The following is a 27,318-nucleotide window of genomic DNA, read 5'->3' as shown; positions in this document are numbered from 1 at the left end:
AAGATTGACAGACCATTTATCAATTTCTATCACCTATTTGTGACGGCAATTTATCAATTCATCGACTACTATGCAAATAACTGCAATTGCAGCCTTAACGATGAAATTGCTGGGAATATTTTCGTTGTCCTTGTATACTGGGATGACAAGTAAGATTGACAGACCATTTATCAATTTCTATCACCTATTTGTGACGGAAATTTATAAATTATCGAATCTATGCAAACTAGTACTGCAATTGCAGGCTTAACGACGAAATTGCTGGGAATATATGCATTGGCCTTGCAATCTTAATAGGGTGACAAGTGAGATTGACAGACGATTTAACAATTTCATACAGCAATTTATCAATTCGTCGATGGCAATGCAACTGCCATTGCAGGCTCAACGAGAAAATTGCCAGGAGTTAAATTTGAATTGTGAATATCCTCTAGTCTAAATTAATCTGAATACAAATACATAGTATAATAGGTTTGAATAGTTGCACCAATTTTCTTATTGTTGTAATGGTAAAGGAAATTGGTATGTATCATATTTGATACATGGGTACAAGTCGACAAAATTTCGGTTTTTTCCCAATTCGGCGTCAAAAACCAGTCAAAGCCACGTGTGTGGTTTAATAAAACTAATATCTCCAACTACGGCGGTGCTTGCTAAATTCCTATTTGTGTACCACAAGGTCAATAAGATACCGCAGCTCTAATACGTAACAATAGCATCCTGAATGCACTTACAGGTCCTTGTGGTTCTTTCTTTCTTTCTTTCTTTTCAGCCAAATGACTTGTGGTTACATGACTCTATTGTCCCCTCGTTGCAAGTGATAATGAGCAATCTAAATCCATCGTGGGACAGCAATTTGTCACCACCATTGACAGAATCCGTGATCAAAACTGCAATTGCAGACTCAACGATAAAATTGCTGTGAATTGTATTTAAATTAGGAATATCCTCCAGACAAACTCAGATTCTGCGGGTATCAAAAACGCCGATCCATTGTGAGTTGATATCTGTTGCGTGGTATTTGTTGGATAGGTAGGGGTCAGGTTATCATGGCCGCCCGTATGCCACTTTAACTCAATAAAGTCCCCTTGTGTACGACATTAAATTTAATAGACGATGAAAGACCGCGGCCCTGCTTCCTGTAGGCTAACGGAAGGCGGCGATTGGCTCAATTGGGGAGGGTACCGGCCAATCAGCGCTCAGAACATGTCGTTACAATTGAACGCTAAATCACGTGACGTTGTGCGATGACTGTTTATTCTATTTGCATTTATCGATCATCATTGAGGTAGAGCAGGTTGCAATTTTTTATTGAAACCTCGGAAAATGTCTTTGTAAACTTCGTGATTATTCAATTTGCATGTATCAATCATAATTGAGACTAAACTGATATTCTACTTTTTAGCACCGGAAAACCAATCTGTGATTGTGTAAGCCTGACAGAAGCGATAATTCTATTTGCATCTATCAATCATCATTGAGGTACAGCGGGTTGCAATTTTTTTATTGGACCCTCAGAAAATAAAGCTACTTTTAAAGCTTCCTGATTCTTCAATTGGCATCAATCAATCATCATTGAGACTAAACTGTTGCAATTCTGATATTCTACTTTTTAGCACTGGAAAATCAATCTGTGATTGTGTTAAGCCTGACGAAAGCGATTATTCTATTTGCATCTATCAATCATGATTGAGGTACAACAATCACAATCCTGTTTGACGGAAGATTTCTCAGGGATGCTGTTAGCTTAATGACTATTTATTCAATCTGCATCTATCAATCATTATTGAGACTAAACTGTTGCAATTTAGTTTTCTACTTTGTAGAACCGCCGGAAGATCAATGTGTGACTTTGTTGATCACTATTTATTCAATTTGCATCTATCAATCATGATTGAGGTTTAACAACTGCAATTCTGATCTGTGATTTGTTGAACGTCGGAAGATCAATCAACAATGTTGTTATCTTGATGACTCTCTTTATTCAATCTGCATTTATTAATCATCATTGAGACTAAACTGTTGCAATTTAGTTCTTCTACTTTGTGAAACCAACGGAAGACTCGTGTGTAACTTTGTTGATCACTATTATTCAATTTGCATCTATCAATCATGATTGAGGTTTAACAAGTGCAATCCTGATCCGTGATTTTTGATTGGTGGGAGATTTCTGCTGCTGTTAGTCTATTTATTCAATCTGTATCTATCAGTCTTCATTGTTTGCAAATTGCAATCCCAATCTTCTAGTTTGTTGATCAATGGAAGTGTTCTTAGTGACCTCGTTATCTTGATCTTTATTCAATTTGCATCAATCATCATTGAGGTTACAGATTGCAAGTGATCTTTCACTTTGTTGAAGCACCGGCAGACCCAGTATGACTTTAAGCTTGATGGCTATTTATTCAATTACGTTTATCAATCACCATTGACGTGCAATCTCCATCTACAATTGTGTTGATCGGTTGAAGATTTCTCAGTGACGTTGTTAGCTGGATAGCTCTTTATTCAATCTGTATCTATCAGTCATCATTTCGTTCGTTCGTTCGTTTCAGCCGAAAGACGTCCACTGCTGGACAAAGGCCTCCCCCAAGGATTTCCACAAAGACCGGTCCTGCGCCGCTTGCATCCAGGTACTTCCCGCGACCTTCACCAGATCGTCGGTCCACCTAGTGGGAGGCCTGCCCACGCTACGTCTTCCAGCTCGTGGTCGCCACTCAAGAACTTTCCTGCCCCAGCGGCCATCAGCTCTTCGAGCTGCAATTTTGTGAACTTCAGAGGTCTTAAAACTTAAGTGTGCTGTTCTTAGTTTGATATTTTTTGGTAATAGGTTACTTACTTACTGCATTTATCAATCATCAAGAGCTTTTACAATATATCCCCGAGCGAGACTTTGTTAAACTTTTTAATAGGGTCATTAAATGACCATATTTAGTACATGGTCACAGAAATAGTCAATATTTAAACAAGTAAATATTTTATTCATATGCATATAAATTAAATGCGTTAATGTAAATAACAATTTTGTCATATGACTAGCCTGTACTTGTGTAAAATTGGTTAATTGAAAACTAAAACTAGGCTTAATTTGATAAAATAAACAACAATAAGTTGGTAAATTATTATAACATAATAATATTTAAGCAGGCACTGTCAGTCATGAGAAACAGAAAGTTACTGTCCAGTTTCCTTATTTGTCCAGTTTCTAACGTTCCATCTCTAAATTTTTTGTCTCACACACACCAATGTTAGACTTTAGTATAAATATGATTCCGGAGTAGGCAGCAAACTTTTATAGATTTCAAATCACATAACATCGTACCTGAATATATGGCAAAACATTTTCCAGGTTATAAGTTCCAAATTACATTAAGTACCTATACCTATCATAAAAACATTACAAAAACATAAATAAATACAAGTATTAATCACTAACCTACTTATTGTACTTCTCAATCCTAGTTTCCAAGGTGCCAACGCCTTGAAGCTCGCTGATGATTTTATCTCCTGGCTGCAAGAACTCTGGAGGGTTCCTGAATACGCCCACGCCCCCTGGAGTGCCCGTGAGTATGATGTCGCCAGGGTATAGCGTCATTACCCTGAAAAAACATCATTATAAGGTCATTTAGTACCACAGGAAAGGCTTACACTTCCCACGCTGGGGGAGTTTACATCCAACGTCACTAGCGACGTGTAAAAAAATGAGATTAACGCCCGTATTTTCAAAAGATGCTAAAAAGAAAAGATAAGCTCTGTGATTGGTTGGTTCGTGTCATCCTGTGCGTCCACGCGCAATAGTAGACCTCATAGTAATGTTTGTGAATACGGGCGTAAATGTGTTATGACGGATTGTACAGCGCCCCTAGCGGAAACGTTCAAGAACTAAAATTTTCATATTTTTTTTTATGTGCTAACTAGTGAGGACGTTTTATGTACTTAAACTCACACTAAGCCAGTGGCGGCGTAGCATGGGTTGGCACCCGGGGCGATCGAAGGAGGATTGGGTTCCCTATATTTGATGGTCTACTTATAGTGGTTCACGCGCTTCATATCAGAGGTCGTAGATTCGCATCTCCACAAAATATAAACTGGTGTGTATTAAAATATCTGTTTGACCAATCATCATCATCATCATTTCAGCCACAGGACGTCCACTGCTGAACATAGGCCTCCCCCAATGATTTCCATACCGCCCGATTGGTAGCGGCCTGCATCCAGCGCCTTCCTGCTACCTTTTGACCAATAGTTCTGGATATTATGTAATGTAGGTACTTATTTGCAAAAAAAGGATTCATGTATTTATTTGCAAGAAAAAAGTATGTATTCAATTTATGTTTATTGGGAATATGGGGCTGTGGTTGAGGCCTATGTCTCAGTGTTCCATAGTCCAGAGCCCCGATTACGGTAACTTATAACGTCAACAATCCAGACACGCTTCTCGATTCTGCGATACGATTGGTCGTTCAACAGCGTACGTCAGCTGTTTTGACCAATCGTATTGCAGAATCAGAAACGCGTCTGGATTGTAGACGTTAAAAGTTACCGTAATCGGGGTGCTGTCTATGGTTTCAGTAATAAGAGAGTAAACCATCGACTTGGGTTTGATGATGCTTTAACTCGATCGTGATCGAATATTAGTCCAGTCCACGATCGATCGCAAGGCAAAAAATACTAAACTCTNTCCTGTTTGGCGAAAGATTTCTCAGGGATGCTGTTAGCTTAATGACTATTTATTCAATCTGCATCTATCAATCATTATTGAGACTAAACTGTTGCAATTTAGTTTTCTACTTTGTAGAACCGCCGGAAGATCAATGTGTGACTTTGTTGATCACTATTTATTCGGTTTGCATCTATCAATCATGATTGAGGTTTAACAACTGCAATTCTGATCTGTGATTTGTTGAACGTCGGAAGATCAATCAACAATGCTGTTATCTTGATGACTCTCTTTATTCAATCTGCATTTATTAATCATCATTGAGACTAAACTGTTGCAATTTAGTTCTTCTACTTTGTGAAACCAACGGAAGACTCGTGTGTAACTTTGTTGATCACTATTATTCAATTTGCATCTATCAATCATGATTGAGGTTTAACATGTGCAATCCTGATCCGTGATTTTTGATTGGTGGGAGATTTCTGCTGCTGTTAGTCTATTTATTCAATCTGTATCTATCAGTCTTCATTGTTTGCAAATTGCAATCCCAATCTTCTAGTTTGTTGATCAATGGAAGTGTTCTCAGTGACCTCGTTATCTTGATCTTTATTCAATTTGCATCAATCACCATTGAGCTTACAGATTGCAAGTGATATTTCACTTTGTTGAAGCACCGGCAGACCCAGTGTGACTTTGTAAGCTTGATGGCTATTTATTCAATTACGTTTATCAATCACCATTGACGTGCAATCTCCATCTACAATTGTGTTGATCGGTTGAAGATTTCTCAGTGACATTGTTAGCTGGATAGCTCTTTATTCAATCTGCCTATCAGTCATCATTTATGTGTACATAACAGATTACAATAACTGATCTTTCACTTTGTTGAAACTATCTACGAAAGACTCGAGTGTGACTTGGTGACTTTTCTGAACGCTGGAAGACACCTAGATCTGTGACTTTGTAAGCTAAAGACTTACATAATTCAATTTGCATTTTTATCAATGCAATTTGAAGAGAATTGCAGTTCAGAGATAAATTTTTTTGGCTTAGTGAATGAGGCACTTGATGTTTACTTACTTGCAATAAATAGTCAGTATTTGGATGTGTAAATATTTATTTATATGCATGTAAAATAAATGCTTTATAATTTACAATTGCCTTATGACTAGGTACTTAAAAAGTTCATCGAACACTTAAAACTTTTTGATAAAATAAACAACACGGAAATAAAATTAATAACAACGATTTTCAAGTGGACACTATCGTCAGTCATTAGGTAAATACAAAAAGTTACGGACCATCGTTACTCGTACTTTTGGTAGCTACCTAACATGAAAAAAATGATTTTTTCTCAGTGTCCTGTCTTAGAGATTGCGTAGGCAGTGGCATCTAGGCGTTAACAAATTTCAAATCACTATTCGTCTATAAAATTTTCCAGGTTCCTGTTTTCTTCTGTACAAAAGCCTTACTTTAAAATTATTTTTAATTGAATAACATTAAAAATATAAATAAGTATACAAAATCATTGTTTCCAAAAATATATAAATACTGACCATTAATCACTGACCTACTTATTGTACTTCTCAATCTTAGTTTCCAAGGTGCCAACGCCTTGAAGCTCGCTGATGATTGTATCTCCAGGCTGCAAGAACTCTGGAGGGTTCCTGAATACGCCCACGCCCCCTGGAGTGCCCGTGAGTATGATGTCGCCAGGGTATAGAGTCATTACCCTGAAACAAGCATCATCAGATTATTTAGACTCCATTGCAAGACTCTTTGCATTTACCAGAGGCAAATGGAGAGGTCTAAAGGCCGATTCACATTTCACACATATCAGTGAGGTCACAGTTCAGACACAGTACCGGCACAGTGCGAAATATTCTTTCATACAGTTTCTATTAACGCAGTGTCAGTTTCTGTCATTGTCAGTGCCGACACCACAGAGCAGCCGACACCGGCAATCACAGACGTATTCGTTGACGACGATATTTTTTGTCGATCACGGACGCCGCCGCGGCATCAAAAACAAAATAACTTACTTCATAGTTTCTGAACAAGAATACTGAAAGAGCACTCTGAAATTTTAAAATATTCAAAATATTTCACTGACGCAACACTTTAGCACTGATACTGAACTGAGCGAACACTGACGGAACTGTGGCTTCACTGATATGTGTGAATCGAGCTTAAGGTTTCACACGCTACAATCAACATCAGGTCATTTTATCTCTTTATATTCTTAATAAATTATTCTGCCACAATCATCAGTTGGAAATCTCTTTATAGAGAGCTAGCCATTATCTATATTTCTTGATTGTACTTATTCTAATGCCGGAGGACGACTCTCTAATTTACAAGAAGCAAAAGGTACGATTTGGTCTACAGCTCCAACGCTGGTCTACATGGTTCAAGCGCTTCATATCAGAGGTCGTAGATACACATGTCCACAAAATATAACACTAGCATTAAATATCTATTTGACCAATCATCATCATCATCATTTCAGCTACAGGACGTCCACTGCTGAACATAGCCTCCCCCAATGATTTCCATACGGCCCGGTTGGTAGCGGCCTGCATCCAGCGCCTTCCTGCTACCTTTTGACCAATAGTTCTGGATATTATGTAATGTACTTATTTGCAATAATTACCTTTTTAAAAAAATAAAACCGACTTCAAATGCGTGAACACAAAAAAAACTAAAAATTAAAAATATTGCGTATAAAAAAGTTCATCCCCAATTTTCCACCCTTGGGGGTTGTTTTTTCTATTATTAAATTTAAATGGGACCACCCTTGAGGTATTACCTATACGCCGAAAAAAGATTTGTTCAAATCGGTTCATAATTGGCGGAGTTATCGCGTAACAAACATAGAAAAAAAAAACATACGGGTCGAATTGAGAACCTCCTCCTTTTTTGAAGTCGGTTGAAAAAAGGATTCATGTATTTATTTACAAGAAAAAAGTATGTATTCAATTTATGTTTATTGGGACTATGGGGCTGTGGTTGAGGCCTATGAGTCAGTGTTCCATAGTCCAGTCTATGGTTTCAGTAATAAGAGAGTAAACCATCGACTTGGGTTTGATGATGCTTTAACTCGATCGTGATCGAATATTAGTCCAGTCGATCGTGGCAAGGCAAAAAATACTACATGATTGTGTACTAAACTATGCTGTTTCATTTAAGATTTCAAGAAGTATGTAAATGATAGATCACCCAGGGCTTCGTTAGTAAACAGTAGGTCTTATGTCTAATCAAGTTGGCCACCCCTGATCTAATGGGACTCGCCTCAGCTGTCGTTCCCTTCCCTTTACATTGTTGTCTATATTAGGATAGGATAAACAAAGAAAAAGAAACGTTTAATTACATAAAAAATATTTATTTCAATAACAACAAAATAAATGCTTTATAACACTGATATGTTACTAACTTATAAAAATAGAAAAAATACATAAGTATTTACATTTTACATAATATTATATTGCAAACATGAATTAACAATTATGAGGTATTTATTCGATTGGTGTGCCAGTATTTAAGATATTAATTTTATAATTATTTAAGTAACTTCCTTAAGCATAACGAATCATTATAATTATTACATTAAAGAAGCAAAACTCTTAAAACAAATAATATCTTGAAAATTAATAACATGCAATACTTCTTAATTAACAATATAAAAATTCCATTACGCAAAGATAGATCCATAGTGACCCAACTCACATTTTACGTAAATATGCACGAATAATATTATTCTGTTTAATGGCTTCAATGATTTGTATTTGAAGCACACTCCAATGTCGAGCGTTAAAAGAGACACAGGGAACAGTGGAATTTGACGTTTGCCCGGTGATAATTATTTCATTCTGTATTCTCAACTTTTACTAAAATCTATATATATAAAAGAAAGTCGTGTTAGTTACTTCGCATATAACTCAAGAACGGCTGAACCGATTTAGCTGAAAATTGTCAGGGAGGTAGTTTAGAGCCAGGAGAAGGACATAGGATACTTTTTATCCCGTTCGAAACAAAAAAAAGTCTGCTTATTTATTGCCATTAAGGCGGAACAAAGTTCGCCGGGTCAGCTAGTATCAGATAGATCACTATGTTTCTATCTTGTCATTTATTTTAAAAAAAGGTGGCAATCGACTTCTTTTAACATACAACCTAGTCGAGTTAACTGCGCATCTGGCAGCCGTGACGTCACATCGATGCTCTGCTACGGACGGTAGGAGGCGTGCGGGTGAGTGCGAGGGAGAATCGCATTTCAGCGAGATGCGCAGCTCGATAGGGTTGTACAGTCAGCGTCAAATAGTTCAGGACACCCAAAGTGGCCAAAAAGTTGACAACATAACCTTATTCCAATTGTAACAAAGACGTGTTGCGAACTTGTTGGCTACTTTGGGTGTCACAAACTATTTGACTCTGACTCTGCAGGGCGTTGATTTCAATCCTGGCCATATTTATTTAGGTGATCTATTATGACTTAAAAAAACGCGTTATCCACCAAACATAATTTAAAACGAAAGTGGAATTTTTATCGAATATTTTCCACTGCGGCACCTTCGAGATACGCGGATTGCTTGCTTATCATGTCGGATAGCCTACTTAAAGGAAGCCACGTAAAGTAGATAGTGTAAATACATAGGTATTTTTCTTTGACTAACTAAAGTTAAAGTTCGTTTTAAATTTTTTTAGAAGTAATTTTTTTACTGCCCAAGCAACTGCACTCAGGAGGATTTGATGAGTGCTGCTGACAACGCCACTCTTGTGGCGGAGTTTTGGGCTAACACTGTGTAGGTTTGTTGTCGACACGGAAAGAACAAGAAGATAAACATGGCGAGGATTGAAATCAACATCCTGTATAATCTAACAGCTCCTATGCCTACTTACAACCGCACTGATCGAATTTCACGACTCTAGTTTCCAAAGTGCCTATGCTTTGTATCTCACTGATCAGCTTGTCTCCCGGCTTGAGGAATTCCGGTGGGTTCCTGTGCATCCCAACGCCTCCTGGTGTCCCGGATAGAATGATGTCCCCGGGGTATAGAGTCATCACTCTGTGGAGGGAGGGGGAGAAAAAATAGGTAAAAAAAAGGATGAGGATGGTGAAAAAGGTGATGTATTATGGTTTTTATATCGCCTCATGCTTCATGCCGAAAGGTGCAAGATGGAGATACTTAAAAAACTCGTAACAACTATAGTTGTTGCAATTCACGAAGGCGAATGAGCTTTACATGTGTGGTGGCTCGCTACTGACCATTTTTCAAAAGTTTTAACAGACATTGCACTATCATTATGTACATGTACACGTACACACATAAGTAAAGCCATTCGTAAGTTGCAAGAACTATACTGTATGTAAACCCGTTATCGCAAATGAATGATTTATTTGATTTATGTGGTGCATTTCCACTTTAAACACCGGTCGTAACACACGCCTCCAAGTCTTTTTAACCGACTGCGCGACGTAAAAAAGGTAGTGTGTAGTGTTTATGAAATAATTATTGTAGTGCGATCTGTGATATTATAAAAACGGCTAAGTGCTTAGTCTTAAGCCCAGTACGTCAACAGACGGTGAAACGCAACAGCAACGAAACTGCAACTTTCTGATGAATGAAACTGAAAGTTTCAAACTGGTCGCGTCATGTATGGTCTCTCAACGGACGCTATGGCAGAAACTTAGATGCAAATCAAAAGCAACTAGCAGTTGCAGTTTCGTTGCAGTTGCGTTTCACCGTCTGTTCTGGGCCTTACTGGCGCATAAAGAGTTCCAACGTATCCGTACGTTCCGTATCAACGTTCGTTCAAGGTAAAATACAGGGTGGAAACGATAAGTGATTGTGAGGCCTCTCTCATGGCATGATGACGTCAGGTATCTTATCTTGTGTATCAGCTGGCAGGTGTTGCTGTTTTGCTTGACTAAGCCGTTCAGGGTACACTTGATGTCCAGGTTACACATGATGCCAAGGCACTCCTGATAGCATGATGGTACGGTAACTTCAAGAGTACTTACGAGGCCAGTCTAGCAATGACGTCAGGCATCTTGTGTATCAGCTCGCAGGTGTTTCTGTTTTGCTTGATTACGCCGTTCAGGGTACACTTGAAGTCCAGGCACTGCTCATGACATGTTTTGGTACGGTAACTTTATCAGTACTTACGAGGCCAGTCTAGCGATGACGTCAGGTATCTTGTGTATCAGCTGACAAGTGTTGCTGTTTTGCTTGACTTCAGGTTCAGGGTACACTTGATGTCCAGGCAGTCCTAATAGCATGATGGTACGGTAGCTTCAAATATACTTACGAGGCTAGTCTAGCGATGACGTCAGGTATCTTGTGTACCAGCTGACTTATTATTGCTGTTTTGCTTGACTAAGCTGTTCAGGGTACACTTGAAGTCCAGGCACTCCTCATGGCTGATGGTACGGTAACTTCTAGAATACTCACGAGGCCAGTCTAGCGATGACGTCAGGTATCTTGTGTATCAGCTGACTTATTGTTGCTGTTTTGCTTGACTAAGCCGTTCAGGGTACACTTGATGTCCAGGCACTACTTATGGCATGTTTTGTGGTAACTTCAAGAATACTCACGAGGCCAGTTTAGCAATGACGTCAGGCATCTTGTGTACCAGCTGACTTATTGTTGCTGTTTTGCTTGACTAAGCCGTTCAGGGTACACTTGATGTCCAGGTTACACATGATGCCAAGGCACTCCTCATAGCATGTTTTGTGGTAACTTCAAGAATACTCACGAGGCCAGTCTAGCGATGACGTCAGGTATCTTGTGTATCAGCTGACTTAGTGTTGCTGTTTGCTTCACTACGCCGTTGAGGGTACGATTGATGTCCAGGGTACACTTGATGTCCAGGCACTACTCATGGCATGTTTTGTGGTAACTTCAAGAATACTCACGAGGCCAGTCTAGCGATGACGTCAGGTATCTTGTGTATCAGCTGACAAGTGTTGCTGTTTTGCTTGACCACGCCGTTCAGGGTACACTTGATGTCCAAGNAAAAACGCCCCTTTCGGGAGCCCCCACCACTTAAGCACAACTCCGTCGAAGTCGAAAACTTAGGAGAGTCTTAATGGGCAACCAATGAAGCCATTAAAGCAAAAAAATCTTTTGTAGGAATTATTTCCGATTTAATCAATTTTTGTGTTTAATTCTACTGGCCTAATAGGTCTAGTTTCATTTATTTTCATATGTACACTTTAACGTGACTCACACTGTATTTTAAAAACTAGCAAAAAATTGTCTTGCGTAGTAAATGAATGACGCTTATTAGGTATCAAAAATCCCACCGCCGCTCGACTATTGTGGTGAGCCCACTCGTAACACAAGCTTATTTAGCTTACCACGAGGGGCTAATGGGACTATTAGTAATTTGGGCAATACAAATTGGTAATAATCTTTAAAAAAAAAAAAAAGGCCAGTCTAGCGATGACGACAGGTATCTTGTGTATCAGCTGGCAGGTGTTTCTGTTTTACTTGACTAAGCTGTTCAGGGTACAATTAAAGTCCAGGTACTGCTTATGGCATGATGGTACGGTAACTTCAAGAATACTCACGAGGCCAGTCTAGCGATGACGTCAGGTATCTTGTGTATCAACTGGCAGGTGTTGCTGTTTTGCTTCACCACGCTGTTCAGGGTACACTTGATGTCCAGGCACTCCTCATGGCATGTTATAAATTATAACTTTATCAATACTCACGAAGCCAGTCTAGCGATGACGTCAGGTATCTTGTGTATCAGCTGACTTAGTATTGTTGATTTGCATCACCACGCCGTTCAGGGTACACTTGATATCAGGCACTTTTCATGGTATATTATGGTACGGTAACTTCAAGAGTACTTACGAGGCAGTCTAGAAATGACGTCAGGCATCTTGTGTACCAGCTGACTTATTGTTGCTGTTTTGCTTGACTAAGCCGTTCAGGGTACACTTGATGTCCAGGTTACACGTGATGCCAAGGCACTCCTCATAGCATGTTTTGTGGTAACTTCAAGAATACTCACGAGGCCAGTCTAGCGATGACGTCAGGTATCTTGTGTATCAGCTGACTTAGTGTTGCTGTTTGCTTCACTACGCCGTTGAGGGTACGATTGATGTCCAGGGTACACTTGATGTCCAGGCACTACTCATGACATGTTTTGTGGTAACTTCAAGAATACTCACGAGGCCAGTCTAGCGATGACGTCAGGTATCTTGTGTATCAACTGGCAGGTATTGCTGTTTTGCTTCACCACGCCGTTGAGGGTACACTTGATGTCCAGGCATTGAGGGTCTTTGATCTCGTCTGCCGTGACGATCCAGGGTCCAATTGGGCAGAAGGTGTCCATGGACTGGAAAGGAAGAAAGAAGGAATTAGATGTGGCATTCAAATGTGTTGCAATTAAAATGTTGTAGGCCATTTATTAAGTGGAGCACAACCCTCCCCGTGCATTTTACGATATCTACAGGAAAAGTTATATACCACTTTGTCGGAACCACCCGGCAGGTTATCATTAAATCTCCACAGCTCATCTCATATAGTCTATTGCGAGCGAAAATAATTCGTGTCTAGCACGAGGCCCGCGAAGGTTTTATACGACAAACGAAAACCCAACCTGTTCGATATCAATACAACTTAACTGTTATCTATTGTTTCGTTTGTAGGGAGTGAATGGGTTAATTCTGAACAAATATGTTAGTGATATACATAGAATGTTTGGACATTATAATCATCGTCAGGTATAATATACTGCAGAACTCTCTCTTACTAACAAAGATAAGTAAATGGAGGATTCGGCTTATACACCTCACGCTGGGAACAGACAGATTAAGATGGTTTTGGATATTGCTGCCGCTGTAAATCTACCCACCTTGCCCAATATGAACTGGCCACTGTTCTTCTTCTTCTGCCAGTCCCGAGCGCTGATGTCCTGGGCCACGGTGTATCCCAGCACGTAATTGTAGGCGTCCTTGGCGTCGATCATGGTGCATTCCTTGCCGATGACCACCGCTAGTTCCACCTCCCAGTCTACGCTCTGGAAAAAAGGTTTTGATAAAGGTTTTTAACTGTAGTGTCGATAGAAATACATCAAGTGTAAGAACTCTTGAGTTGGAATATTTAATAATGGAGGAAACTTTATTTATTTATTTATTTATTTCTTTAATTAGGACAACCAACAAGACAGAACTTGTGGAAGTAAGTAGATATCAGGTTTTAATTTCATTGTTTCTAAATAGGCTATTTATAGGGCTTTTATAGTAATACTTTCCCATCATTCTCATACTATGAATTATGGATATAACGTCTCCGGATAAAAAGTGGCGTAAAAACCTCAAGGTCAAGACACATTTTTCAGTCTTTTGTTCATTTCAAGAAACACAATTTATGGTTAAGATTATGTAATAATTGGAAGCTAAAATAGATGCTCATCCACTTGGAACTACGAACAGCCTGTGAGTAACAAAACTATACAAGAGTTGGTAGTATTTCTAAATAAAAAATATCAGAATTAACAATAGACTCTACATACTCGTACGAAGTACATATTAGATAGAGCTATTTCACACGATATTATTGATCAGATCACGATCAATTGACTGTGATTTGATTGATTGATAATAATGATAGGGCGAGGCGAATCGTGTGTCTGAGTTGATTTTCAGCTAACCTTTATAAATATAATGTACTAGCAGTCGCCCGCGACTTCGTACCCGTTTTACACCCTTCGTGGGGGTGGACTTTCGTAAAATTCGTTAACTGTCTACGCTCTATAAGGAACTAAGTTTGTGTGTTATAGTTTCTGAGATGGAATCAGTGAGTGGTATTTCGTGGTACTTCTTTATTCTCTTGGGCATAATGTAATGATTTTAGGTAGGTACTAATAAACATTCAACATTGTTTCTAGGCGATTTTTTAAGATATTCGCATGACGTAAGATTAGCAAAAAATTACACGCTGTGACCCCACTTTTCATGTGCGAAAAAAAAAAACATAATACCTTCTCATATAGGTAGGTAAACTATGTTGTATTATAATTACAACATGGTAAAATCTCAAACATGCTTAGCGTCAGTAGTGTGGTTTACTTGCTGGGTAAAATAACGCCAGCTGGGGTTGCCGATTCGATACCCGTTGGACCAAAAGTTAATGCGATGAACATGAGTAAGTATTTAAACTTTTAGGTATTCGGAGTATGGATCACGTGCCAGGTCTTTAAAGTCACCTATGTACTGGACTGACTAAGTAAAATCAGCAGTGGGAAACCGCGTATCTGAATGCACCAGGCAGTCAGCCAACAGGGAGAGATGGCGGGAGATCGTGCGGAGAGCTGTATCCGCCTCTACAACCGACGACAACGCCTTAAAACCGCTCTGCCAAGAGCGAAACGAATAAGAAAAATAATGGTCATTGACGTGAGGGTCAAAGTATTTTTATTACATTAAAGATAATAAAATACCCGCAGATCTATATCAACCATGATGTACCTGATGCTGTTGATAACAATCTTTGCAGAATCATCAACAATGTCTACTTATTATTAAGATTAGCAACATGCAGGACACATAATATCCACAACAATCAGTATTCATGAAGCAAACCGTGCCTTCATTCTCTTCATTTCCACCTACACTATGAATTACGATCTCAAATTACTTCTGTAATTGACCCCAATTTGTGGGCAGCTTGGGTCAGAGGGATCTTCGTGAATCACGTCAGAAAATTTTGACCTCATCGTTATGGGACCGTTTAGTAGACTCTCCGAGACTCCGAGTGCATTGCACGTGTCAGTATTGTTTAGTTTTTTAATTATATGCAATTTTTCTGCAGAATTTGGGATCGAAAATGTGAGTAAATATTTTTATTTCAGGAGTAGGCCTGAAATAACCACGAAATTGAAGCTGAAACAAATGTAACTTTGCCTAGGGTGAAGAAAGATGTATCCCATCAAAAACAATACTTGTCAAAAAAACCAAGTCTCGCAACTCAGTTGTTCTACGGTAAAAAGTTGTGAGATCCATGTAATACCAAGTCCAGGCCAGGAAATCTTTAACGTTTTACATAAATTATTGACTTGGCCATCGCACTAAATAATTTAATTTACACGTGTTTTCATGCGATGGCCAAGTCAATATACAGTGTGAGTCACGTTAAAGTGTACATATGAAAATAGATGAAACTAGACCTATTTTTATCGACAAAAAAGAGGTCAAAATTTTTTTGAGATTTTTTTTAAATTTTTTATAGAATTTTTTTCTTCCAATTACTTATTGTAAAGAAAACGTAATAACTTTTAAACTAAGCGGTATATCCTGATAAAATAAAAACAGTAATAATGCTAAATAACAGGCAATACTAAAAAAATACATAAAATACACAAAAAAGGCCAACAAATAATAAAAAATAGTCAGTGAGTGACAAAATTAAGTAACTTTGACCCGTTATAATTCTTAAACTACTGGTTCAAATTGAATGAAATTTTAAATATACCGTGTCTTTACAATGCCTGCATAGCTAATGAAAATTCAGCCTTCTAGTTTTATCCACAACGAAGTTACAGGCGGTCGAAAATGGCCTGAATTGCTTCGAGAAAAGGATGGTACGGCCGTGCCGCTTTTTTGCTCGACTTGGTGGGGGCACTGCCGTGCCCCCAGATTAGTTGTTCCAGAGTAGTGATTATGAAGGAGTTTAACGAAGAAATGGGACATTTGGCGTCCCGGTCTAGAGTCAATAGGGACGTGGGAGACCTATTGGAATCGGGACACTGTCAACGGTTACGTTTCATTGTTACTGATTTATTTGGTAAGAGTACCTATAGTAAACATGGTTTCAGCCACTTGGCAACATAAATACCTAACTTTTAACTGATATATCATTTGATATTATCTCCGACAAGTAGATAAAGATTACGTAAAATGCAGTCCTTCGTTAAATACGAAGTAAATAAGATTTAAAGGCTTACAGTAAGCAAAAGTTAAAAATTGTCTTGTTACCTACATAGAAAATAAGACCTTGAAAGCTAGAACAGTGACTTTCCATTTTGTGATGGTCATAGAGTGGATTCTTGGATTCACAATATCTGCTGTTTAATTTCTACAGCCACATTACATATTTGTCGATACATTATAAGAATAAAAAAAGTAAATTCACCTGTGTGATTTCAGTCCTCAACTTCACAGCGTCATTGGGCCCAATAATCACGCTGGAGAACTTGCTGAAGATCATCGGCACCTCTGGTGGTGTTAAGTTCTGTTCTTTGCAGTGGTCCAGATAGTTCAGGCCGACGCCAATCACTTTATCCTGGTTTGTGATAGGAGCCTCCAACCTGACTCCACTTAGGGGCACCCCTTGAGGCTTTTTAGCCTTTATTCTGTAAAGTTAAGGTTGGTTTTAGGTTGGCCTAATGCTGAAGAGAAACTGTTGTAACTCGTGTCATATCAACGCAATATCTAATGAAGCCACGATATCCGAACGGTGAAGGGGTCGGACTGGCCTCGTGAACCGGGGAACGCGGGTTCGGTCCCCGCCGCCGCTCGACTATTGTGGTGAGCTCACTCATGATACAAGCATATTTAGCCTAGTACGAGGGGCTAACGGGACTATTAGTAATTTGTGCTATAACAAATTACTAATAGTGGGACAGGGACTATTCCTAAATTGCGGTACCAATTGGGTACAGGGATAGTTCCAACCTTATCTATTCAATGAAGGGAATACTACTCAAGTCATGACAAATCTATCTTACAATATTATGTTGATCTTTTTAAATAAAAATCGCAAAGAAAGGTTGATATAAGGGTGTCCTGTATGCTACTACAGGAATCCTTATTTATACTTAAACTAGCTTTCTGCCCGCGGAATTTTGTTTGCCACAGACAAACAATATCGCGCGCGTCCCTGTTTCAAAAACCGGGATTAAAACTGGACCCATTTATGCAAACAAGAACCAACCCACAGCAGGGTGGTTTCGAGAAAATGAGACTTTTGTAAAAAGAGTGCGCAAAATGCATACATAATATATAAATGAATGATTACTTGTTAATCTTATGTGGGATACTGCAGCCTATCTAGGAATATCAGATTTATAAATTTTGTAAAGTTAAAGTTAAAGTAAATCGTTAAAAACCGGTTGGTTCTTTCTTGCAAAAACATTTTTTGTTGCTTAGTTCCTTCTTGCAAAATGGATGTAAGATTTCATTGTTGTGATATATCTAAAATTAAAAGTAATTCTATAAAAAATATAGATTTTAATGCCTTTTATTAGATAGTGAATTGGAATCACGAACCCTTCAAACTAAAATCACTATTATTATCGTCTTCTACCTCAAAATCGATAGGCCCGGTAATACTGTCGATATGGTCTTCTATGTTGCTGCTTTTCAGGGTTTTGTAGAAATTGTGTGTGTCGTTTTGGTATTAGATGCAGAATACTTTTAATATTCTGTTAGTTTAGCCTCAGATATAGCTTTTCCTGTAAGCTAAAGTAAGTCCATGTCATTTTTTGTCATCACGGCCTTGCTTCTGATATTTTTCTGTATATTAACTTCTTTGTGCCGTGTGGGAACGGCCATAAAGAATAAGTACTCTTCCCTACCAGGAACAGCGTGTCATGAATGGCGTGTCGTAAGAGGCTTTTGCAGGAGGCGTCATCCAAATTTTTGACCGGAAGTCGTTATTTCCACTTTCGACATTTTTGGACCAAATCTCCGAAAGCATGGCAACACTGGAGAAATTTCTTCACCCAAGCGACACCTCTTGACAAGACACACAAACGCCTCATACAACTCGTCTTTCCCAAATGTTGCCAACTACTCGAAAAATGTCACCTTTCAGTTTTAATTTCACTTTACAAAATTCGACAACCGTCATTCAGGACTGATTTTTCGCAGGCAACCCTATACCACCGTGTTCATAATGAAATAATCTTTATTTTCATTTATATTTGATTAAATTATCAGACCGATGCAAAATGCTCTATCAATTTACCTGTTTATACCTGGCAGCCCGAGAGTTATGACTGGAAAAGAATAGGCAACCTAACGTTTGCATATTCTATTGGCTTCATACTTTCGATTGGTATGGAGTTTGTTTAATAATCAAACCGATGAAATATTTAAAAATAAAACTTTTTTTAATGATTAATTAATCATATCCTGGACTGAAATTTATTAGGCAACCCTTAAGCAATATAATTATTGACATGTTAAATTGAATATAAAATATGTTTCATCAAATAAGCATCTCGGTGAAGGTCGTTGTATAGCGGGATCTTATACTATAAGGCTGAACATGGACTGGAGAGCCGGCTTAAACTTAAGTGATTTGTTGCCAAAAAATTGTGAAAAATAATTAGTACAAAAAATATGGATGAGGATCTTTTTAAAAAAATACTTTTACTTAGATATTGTTGCTAATAACTGTAATAATTGGTATTTCAAATAATAATTTAACAGAAAATTAACAAATTGAAGCGAATATAAGCATTTATTTAAATTTAAATAGGTACAACGTACACGGTCCAAGGTACACCTGGTTTGTTGTACCTAGGACAGTTTTCCCTTTTTTTTTCTAGAAGCTAGTATGCCCAAATTTTTTAAATTATACACAAATTTTATGAATGAATTATATAGTTAATTAAATGATCTTTAAATATAACTGCACTAGACAAGTTTAACTATCACCATTATTTTTCAAAAAATCAAAATTCGAAAAACTGGCCTAAGTACAACAGGTTCCCCTACTTGATGAAATTTCATTTCATATTATTTATTAATAATTCAAAGCAAAAAAGGCTTATTACATCTGAATTGTCAAAAAATGACAGCTGTCAGAATTCCGTCGAATTAAAAATCGGACTATACATGATTGTGTACTAAACTATGCTGTTTCATTTAAGATTTCAAGAAGTATGTAAGTGGTAGATCACCCAGGGTTTCGTTAGTAAACAGTAGATCTTATGTCTAATCAAGTTGGCCACCCCTGCTGTAACTAATGGGACTCGTCTCAACTTTCGTTCCCTTTACATTGTTGTCTTTAGGACAGGATAAAAGAAAAATAAACATTTAAGTACCTACATAAAAAATATTTATTTCAATAACAACAAAATAAATGCTTTATAACTCTGATATGTTACTAACTTATAAAAATAGAAAAATACATAAGTAGGTATTTACATTTTACATAGTAAACGTTGCATAACATAAAATTAACAATGTGATGTACTTATTTATTTATTCGATTGGTGTGCCAGTATTTAATATTAACAATTAAACAAACTTTTCATAGTGCATAAATTAAGGAGTAATTGTTTAAGATATAATGAACTTAACTATTCTTAATTAAAAAATATTTCAATTCCATTTCGCAAAGATAGATCGAAAGTGACCCAACTCACATTTTAACGATTCTCCTCAATTTTCACTAAAATGTCAGTTAGGTCATTACGTTTCTGTTTTATTTGTAGTCGGCCGTTTGGTGTAGTGGTTCAGAACGGACTACTATGCCGAGAGGTCCCGGGTTCGATTCCCGGCCGGGCAGAAATTGAAATGATGAATTTTAATTTCTGTGACGGGTCTGGGTGTTTTCTATGTATAATATGTATGTATTTACAAAAAAAAAAAGTATATAAGTATGTTTATCCCGTCGTCTAGTACCCATAGTACAAGCTTTGCTTAGTTTGGGACTAGAGGCGCAGTGTAAAATGTCCAAGGATATTTATTTATTATTTATTTATTTATTTATTTTTGTAATGTTCTGACAATCAACTGCTTTTAACATACAACCTAGTCGAGTTAACTGCGCATCTGGCAGCCGTGACGTCACATCGATGCTCTGGTACGGACGGGGCGGTTGGTGTGCGGGTGAGTGCGAGGGAGAGTCGCATTCCAGCGAGATGCGCAGTTAGCTCGATTGGGTCAACTCGTACAGTCAGCGTCAAATAGTTCGTGACACCCAAAGTGGCCAAAAAGTTGACATCACTAGGGATGTTATGGATATTATGTAGTTTCGGTTATGGATACGGTTACGGATATAGGAATAGTATTATTCCGGTTTCGGTTACAGTTACGGATATCTGTGCTTTAGAATGCAATTTGCAATAGTTGTCCAACACGGTTCATTCATGGCCGCACACTTTCTATCGAATAAAAAGTAATAAAAAAAATAAAAATTGATACTAGATGGCTTTATAAAGACAAACTATACAAAAAACAATTTAAACTGCCTACATCCGAAACTATCCGAAACTTTGAATCGGTTACGGTTACGGCTTCGGATATTTTTTTATTTCGGATATCCGAAAGTTTCGGTTACGGTTACGGATATCCATAACATCCCTGGACAACACAACCTTATTCCAATTATAACAAAGACGTGTTGCGAACTTATTGGCTACTTTGGGAGTCACGAACTATTTGACGATGACTCTACAGAGTGACTTTGAAATCGTTGGCATCCTTTTAAAATAAGACTACTCATGATACATAGTACATTCCCCAAATATGAGACCAATCCAATGAGTTAAAATTTCAATATTTAAAATCTTGTAACGACAGCACATCAAACTTAATACTGTGGCATCGTATTTCGATGTATTAAGTGTTATTTTGCAACAAAATGTATAGGCTGATGTGCTGTTGACTGTACAATAGTTTTAAACTCTTTACAAGAGCACACTAATAGAAATACATAGTAAAAATAATTACAAAAATCTCATTGGATTTGTCTCATATTTAGGGAATGCACTATGTATCATGAGTTATGCACGTTTTCACCATCAATCCCTAATTTTTAAGTGACCCCTATGGTAAAAAATAACAGGAATTTAGGGGTCACTTAAAATTTTGGGATTGATGGTGAAAACGGTCTTATATTAAAAGGATGCCAAAGATACAGTGTGAGTCACGTTAAAGTGTACATATGAAAATAGATGAAACTAGACCTACTTTTATCGACAAAAAAGAGGTCAAATTTTTTTTGAGATTTTTTTTTTATTTTTTATAGAATTTTTTTTTTCCAATTATTTATTGTAAAGAAAACGTAATAACTTTTAAACTAAGCGGTATATCCTGATAAAATAAAAACAGTAATAATGCTAAATAATAGGCGATACTAAAAAAATACATAAAATACACAAAAAATGCCAACAAATAATAAAAAAATATACTTTTTGAAAAAAATCTGCTTTTAAATTCGTGTTTTTTTGGTTATTTGATTAATTTCTGCAAAAAATGCCCCTATAACAGGTGGTTTTTATTACTTTGTATTATAATTCTCTATCGTATTATCTTTGTAAAACCAAAAATCGCATGTCTCTATCCCTATCACAACATTTGCTATGATCGTTTGAACAAAAGCCTGCCACAACATTATTCTCCGCTACAGGTAGAGACAATTTTAATTTTATCTAAAAAGCTTATTTTACTTCGAAATCTTTTGTTTTTATTTGAAATATAACTTTTCTTTATCAAAATTACGAAGCGTTGAATGGCGCGCCCGGAGAGGCTTAGTTCAAACGATCATTGCAAACGTTGTGATAGGGATAGAGACATGCTATTTTTGGTTTTACGAGGGTAATACGATAGAAAATAATACAAAGTAATAAAAACTACCTGCTATAGGGGCATTTTTTGGAGAAATTTATCAAAAACCAAAAAAACACGAATTTAAAAGAAGATTTTTTTCCAAAAGTATCATATTTTATTATTTGTTGGCCTTTTTTGTGTATTTTATGTATTTTTTTAGTATCGCCTGTTATTTAGTATTATTACTGATTTTATTTTATCAGGATATACCGCTTAGTTTAAAATTTATTACGTTTTCTTTACTATAAGTAATTGGAAGAAAATAAATTTTATAAAAAATTAAAAAAAAAATCTAAAAAAATTTTTGACCTCTTCTTTGTCGATAAAAATAAGTCTAGTTTCATCTATTTTCATATGTACACTTTAACGTAACTCACACTGTATAAAAGTCACCCTGTATAATCGACATACAACGTATGCCTACTTACAACCGCACTGATCGAATTTCACGACTCTAGTTTCCAAAGTGCCAATGCTCTGTATCTCACTGATCAGCTTGTCTCCCGGCTTGAGGAATTCCGGTGGGTTCCTGTGCATCCCAACGCCTCCTGGTGTCCCGGATAGGATGATGTCCCCAGGGTATAGAGTCATCACTCTGTGGAGGGAGGGGGAGAAAATAAAATAAAAAAAAGGATGAGGATTGTGATGGTGAGAAAGATGATGATGATCCTTTATGGTTGATACTAACTTGTGCATTAACCTTTAAACACGTTTTCACCAAGCCTTTTTACCCGACTGCCTGAACGAAAAGGAGGGTAATGTAGATCAAATCAACTATTCCCAAATAATGGGTCTCGAATATGAGTTGATTCAATATTACTTAAGTAGAATTAAAGATGATTTAAAATAATTTTAAATTAATATTATGTAACTTTGTTTCTTTATTATTTTCAGTTTTTACTATTTTTGGCAGATAAGACAATTCGGCGTGGCGCGATGTATGTATTAAAAACCGACTAAGTGTGAGTCGTATTCTCACACAAAGAGTTCCGTATCAACGTTTTATTATTTACCTTTTAAAAGAACCGGGGGGAGGGTGTCAGCCTATTCTTGCTCTTTCTTATACAGTGTGAGTCACGTTAAAGTGTACATATGAAAATAGATGAAACTAGACCTATTTTTATCGACAAAAAACAGGTCAATTTTTTTTTGAGATTTTTTTTTAATTTTTTATAGAATTTTTTTTCTTCCAATTTCTTATTGTAAAGAAAGCGTAATCTATACAGTGTGTCCGGGCTTGTAGTGATCAAACTTTAAGGGCGAAATCTAGGGACAATTTTATCGATAAAAGTACTTCAAATTTGGGGCTTGACCAATTTATCGCAAAATTACAAGGATTTAAGTTTTTCATTTTTAGTTTTCACCTCTTCCTTCAAAAACAAGCGAAAGCGTGGGTAGCTTAACATTAATGAGCAAATATTTTATATCATGCGATAGCCAATAAAAATATGTATTAGTAGAAGTAGAAAACAGACACAAGTTTCATACATTTTATGGAAGTAAGAATGGATTTAATTAGAAAAATACATGACTTTTTTCACTTCTTTTTCAGTTATTTTCCAATACAAGAAAAACCAGGTCGTTAAAGTATGTTTTTTTTTTAAAAACCGTCGTTCAAAAGGAACCAAAAAGATCTCTGACTTCACCAATAAACTTATGGAAGAGTGACGAAACTTGGTTCTGCAGTCCTCTGAAGATGCTGCTCGGTATTGGCGTCTTAACAGACAGATTTCCAAGTCTTTGACTCGCGACCTACCCCAATATAATACAGACCGTATAAAAGAGGCGAATGAGCGTAATAAGGGCTCTAACTAAAGTGTTCGAATGAGATCTGTCTGTTGGCCAAAGCCTACTGACCAAGCTGAAGACCGAGGATGGCAGAGACATCTCGTCGGGGCTTGAGTTATTGAAAGAGGTTGAGAAGTTCTACGGATAATTATACACGAGTGTACATACACCTGTCACAAATCTAGCTGAAAACCCAAGAGCTAGATTGACCCGACACTATACCAAAGATATCCCGGACGTCAGCCTGTACGAGATTAGAATGGCTCTCAAACAGCTGAAAAATAACAAGGCACCGAGTGATTATGGAATCACGGCTGAGCTTCTGAAAGCAGAGGACGCCGGTACTAAAGATTCTTCAGAAGCTGTTTGATTCTGTCATCCTTGAGCAAAAAAACGCCTACGGCATGGCACAGTAATGTGGTGATACTCTTCTTCAAAAAAGGCGACAAAACCTTGTTGAAGAATTATAGACCCATCTCACTTCTGAGCCATGTCTACAAGCTGTTTTCGAGAGTCATCGAGAATCGTCTCATTCATGAGCTGTCAACGTCGTTATTTCGTTTTGAAGAACAGGCTAAGGTCATAGATCATACTATTCATACTGCTTCGTTTCATCTTTTTCGAGTAGAGTTTTTCAATGCATAAATTTATTCATCAAATTTTGTTATTATTAAGACATTTTTTATGATAAAGGTACAAACGCAACGATAAGAACGGATTTTTTATTTTTAAATAGCTTAATTTTAACACTATCAAGAACTATGCTATATGGTTCCTTCAAGACTAACCTGATTTCCACTAAGCAAACAATCTTTGGTTCTGTTTAGTTATAAAAATTTTGTAACAATTTTTGCTAAATGGAACCAACCAACATTGGTTCTAGTTTGCATAATTAGTTTAAATAAGTGCTTAGGGACCATGCTGTATAGTTCTTTATAGTTTTTAAAAGTTGGCCAAAGCGGGTTGGTTCCGCAAGTGACAGTGCTGTATCTCTGTTGTTAGTCGTTAAAAATGTACCATAATTTTTTTGAAGATAGAATGCGTTATTTGAGCGCCATCTATGTACTTAACTCAATTTTACTCAAAGTGTGGGTTCCTGTTTGCATAAATGGGTCCAACTATCCTATGTCCTTTCCCGGGACTCAAACTATCTCTGTGCCAAATTTCATTAAAATCGGTTCAGTGGTTTAGGCGTGAAAGCTAGAAGTATAGATATACATAAGAATAAAAAATAAACAAGTGTTGACTAGTGTTAATAGACTAACCAGGGGCAAATTAATTCATATCAACATAGTAATAAAAATAAGGTCAGAGAGACTGATACTTCATTAGAGCATTGTCAGTAAACCTTCTATAAAACTACATTATACAAAAACTTTAATAATCATGAATACAAGCAGGTTAATGATTTCTGTTTTGAACTTAGTAGTTCTTTAAAAAATATTGCGAAAAACCCTACCACTACTAACTAATTTAAACACTTACTTAAATGAAGCTGATGTTTATAAAGCTTACTTTTTAATTAAGATTATTTTTGGGGTAAATAAACTAAATAAAGATTTTATTAGATAGCTTAGCAAGGTAAGCAACAAAATAAGGGTTCATCAACTCTCAGACAGGTAACTTGTAAAAACATTATAATTCTTTTTATGAGCTTTTTGAACTTATTTAGATAAGTATCTATAATTTACTGCCATAAGTAAAATATAAGCTTTTTGTTATAATAAATTGTTTCATACTAGTTTGACTTACTTTTTGACTTATGGTCCTATGTCCCCTAGATGGGGCAGAGGGTTCATACTAGTTTAGTCTGTATTATTTAATGCCATTGCATGTGTTTTGCCTGAGCAATTTAATCTATGTGTGAAGCAAATTTGAATTAAACAAGAAGTTAATTCACAAAGTTATGTTGTAAACTAAAGCAAAGTTTTAACAATATTATTGTTAAAGTGATAACTTTCTTATCATCAGTTTTGCTATTTTAAATGTTTCTTACCTAATGTATCTACATTCAAATAATATCTTACTGAATTTAATAGTGATATCTTGTTTGCTACTGATAAGAATCTGAACGATCTAAGATAATGCATACTGTTGTCTATTGAATTAGCAATATGACTATAGAGTATGAAAAGCAGGTGGTTGTTTGCGATGGAATCGTTTTAATACAAATAAATGTAACCAAAACACTAGTCTCTGTCACTAATTCAAACTTAAGGATAATACTTACTGAGCAATCCTTTCTACAGCACAATCCAACTTCAGAATGTCCACCAACTTTAGAGGAAGGGATCCGTCAGCTTTATTTAGGTCTACTACGTCGTCTCCCTCCATATAACCCGCTCTAACCTCGTCTGGTTTGGTGTTGTAAGTAAACTGTACGAGCTTCATATTTCTAGCCTGTGTAACTGAAAAGCACCTGACTGCGCTGAACGGCACACAGATATTGGCGAGTTCTTTACTTATCAAACGAGTTTTTATTGACGATAACGCGCGACTAAACGCCCAAACGCTTCCAGTCATGATCAAGGTTATACCGCGTCACTATTCCTATGAATTACGTAAACAGTTTAAACTTACGTAACAGGCAGTGGCGCCGGTAAATATTTCTCAACCGGCGAGTGAGACCTTGAAATTAGCAATCTAATAAGAATTCTGTTTGTTTTTCTCGCGCTAGCACGAATTTTCAAAAAGTACGCAAATTTGACAACTTTTGACAGCCAGCTGATTTTTGTAAACAACACGCGTTCACTTTATGAAAATTCTTATCAAAATATTGAAAAGTATTTAAATAATTTAAAAACATAAAATCCATTTTGACATTAATTTATCAATACTAATAGAACTGTTACAATATTAAAGCAATGTAAGCACTTCATGAATACTTAAAAATGTTTGATAATAATTAACGGACCATGAACGCATTTACAACTGAAGTTTATTGTCGCAGCGCTTCGAGCAGTGAATGGAGAGGGTATACTAACTACGAGCTTGTTTCGAAATCTGGCCATAAAAGAGTTCAAGTGGCATATTTTTTCAATATTTAGCTACAGTAATAGTGTATAATAGTATTGTAGTAGGTCAAATAAATTACAATAAGAAAAACGGCCACCATTCCTATGAGCAGTAGTAAATGTTTGAATAATAGACGCTTTCACTAAATTCTAAAATTTCGGATTGAACTTAGTATCTAAAGAGGATTTAATTAATAAAAATAAGATGCTTCAATGGATAATTTCCTTAGCTTGGTATTTGAGTCTTGAACTACTTGATTCAAGTAAGCCTCATCAATAAAATA

At 36.8% G+C, this 27,318-nt stretch overlaps 1 protein-coding gene across 7 annotated transcripts; it reads right to left on the bottom strand.

Moving 5' to 3' along the window:
* Positions 1-3,012: 3,012 nt before the first annotated feature.
* LOC114351587 (fumarylacetoacetate hydrolase domain-containing protein 2) lies at positions 3,013-26,739 on the bottom strand. Of its 7 annotated transcripts, none has more exons than XM_028302861.1 (6): positions 26,251-26,739; positions 16,801-17,020; positions 13,523-13,687; positions 12,929-13,003; positions 12,228-12,319; positions 3,013-3,596 (listed from the first exon to the last, which is right to left on the bottom strand). In XM_028302861.1, the coding sequence occupies exons 1-6, from the start codon at positions 26,541-26,543 to the stop codon at positions 3,434-3,436; spliced, it is 1,008 nt and encodes a 335-aa protein (XP_028158662.1). In that variant the 5' UTR covers positions 26,544-26,739; the 3' UTR covers positions 3,013-3,433. The 7 variants fall into 7 exon arrangements, with proteins under 7 accessions (XP_028158662.1, XP_028158659.1, XP_028158660.1 ...); XM_028302859.1 differs by lacking the exon at positions 3,013-3,596 and adding an exon at positions 5,765-6,390 and having other exon boundaries at positions 26,251-26,738; XM_028302862.1 differs by lacking the exons at positions 3,013-3,596; positions 12,228-12,319 and adding an exon at positions 8,786-9,720 and having other exon boundaries at positions 12,837-13,003; positions 26,251-26,428; positions 26,601-26,716.
* Between the last annotated feature and the right edge of the window lie 579 nt (positions 26,740-27,318).

The sequence above is a fragment of the Ostrinia furnacalis genome, unplaced genomic scaffold (genome assembly GCF_004193835.3).
Source record: "Ostrinia furnacalis isolate ACB-3 unplaced genomic scaffold, ASM419383v2 OfSCF1163, whole genome shotgun sequence".
In the NCBI taxonomy this organism is placed as follows: domain Eukaryota; kingdom Metazoa; phylum Arthropoda; class Insecta; order Lepidoptera; family Crambidae; genus Ostrinia; species Ostrinia furnacalis.
This window is presented reverse-complemented; position numbering and strand designations above follow the sequence as displayed.

Bases quoted from the DNA above. Each gene is read 5' to 3' on its own strand.
- LOC114351587 (XM_028302856.1), bottom strand. From the start codon at position 26,543: ATGACTGGAAGCGTTTGGGCGTTTAGTCGCGCGTTATCGTCAATAAAA. The intron at 13,688-16,800 runs GTGAATTTACTT...CCTTTTTTCCAG, and splicing joins TGAGGACTGAAATCACACAG to AGCGTAGACTGGGAGGTGGA. The intron at 13,004-13,522 runs GTGGGTAGATTT...CTTCCTTTCCAG, and splicing joins GCCAGTTCATATTGGGCAAG to TCCATGGACACCTTCTGCCC.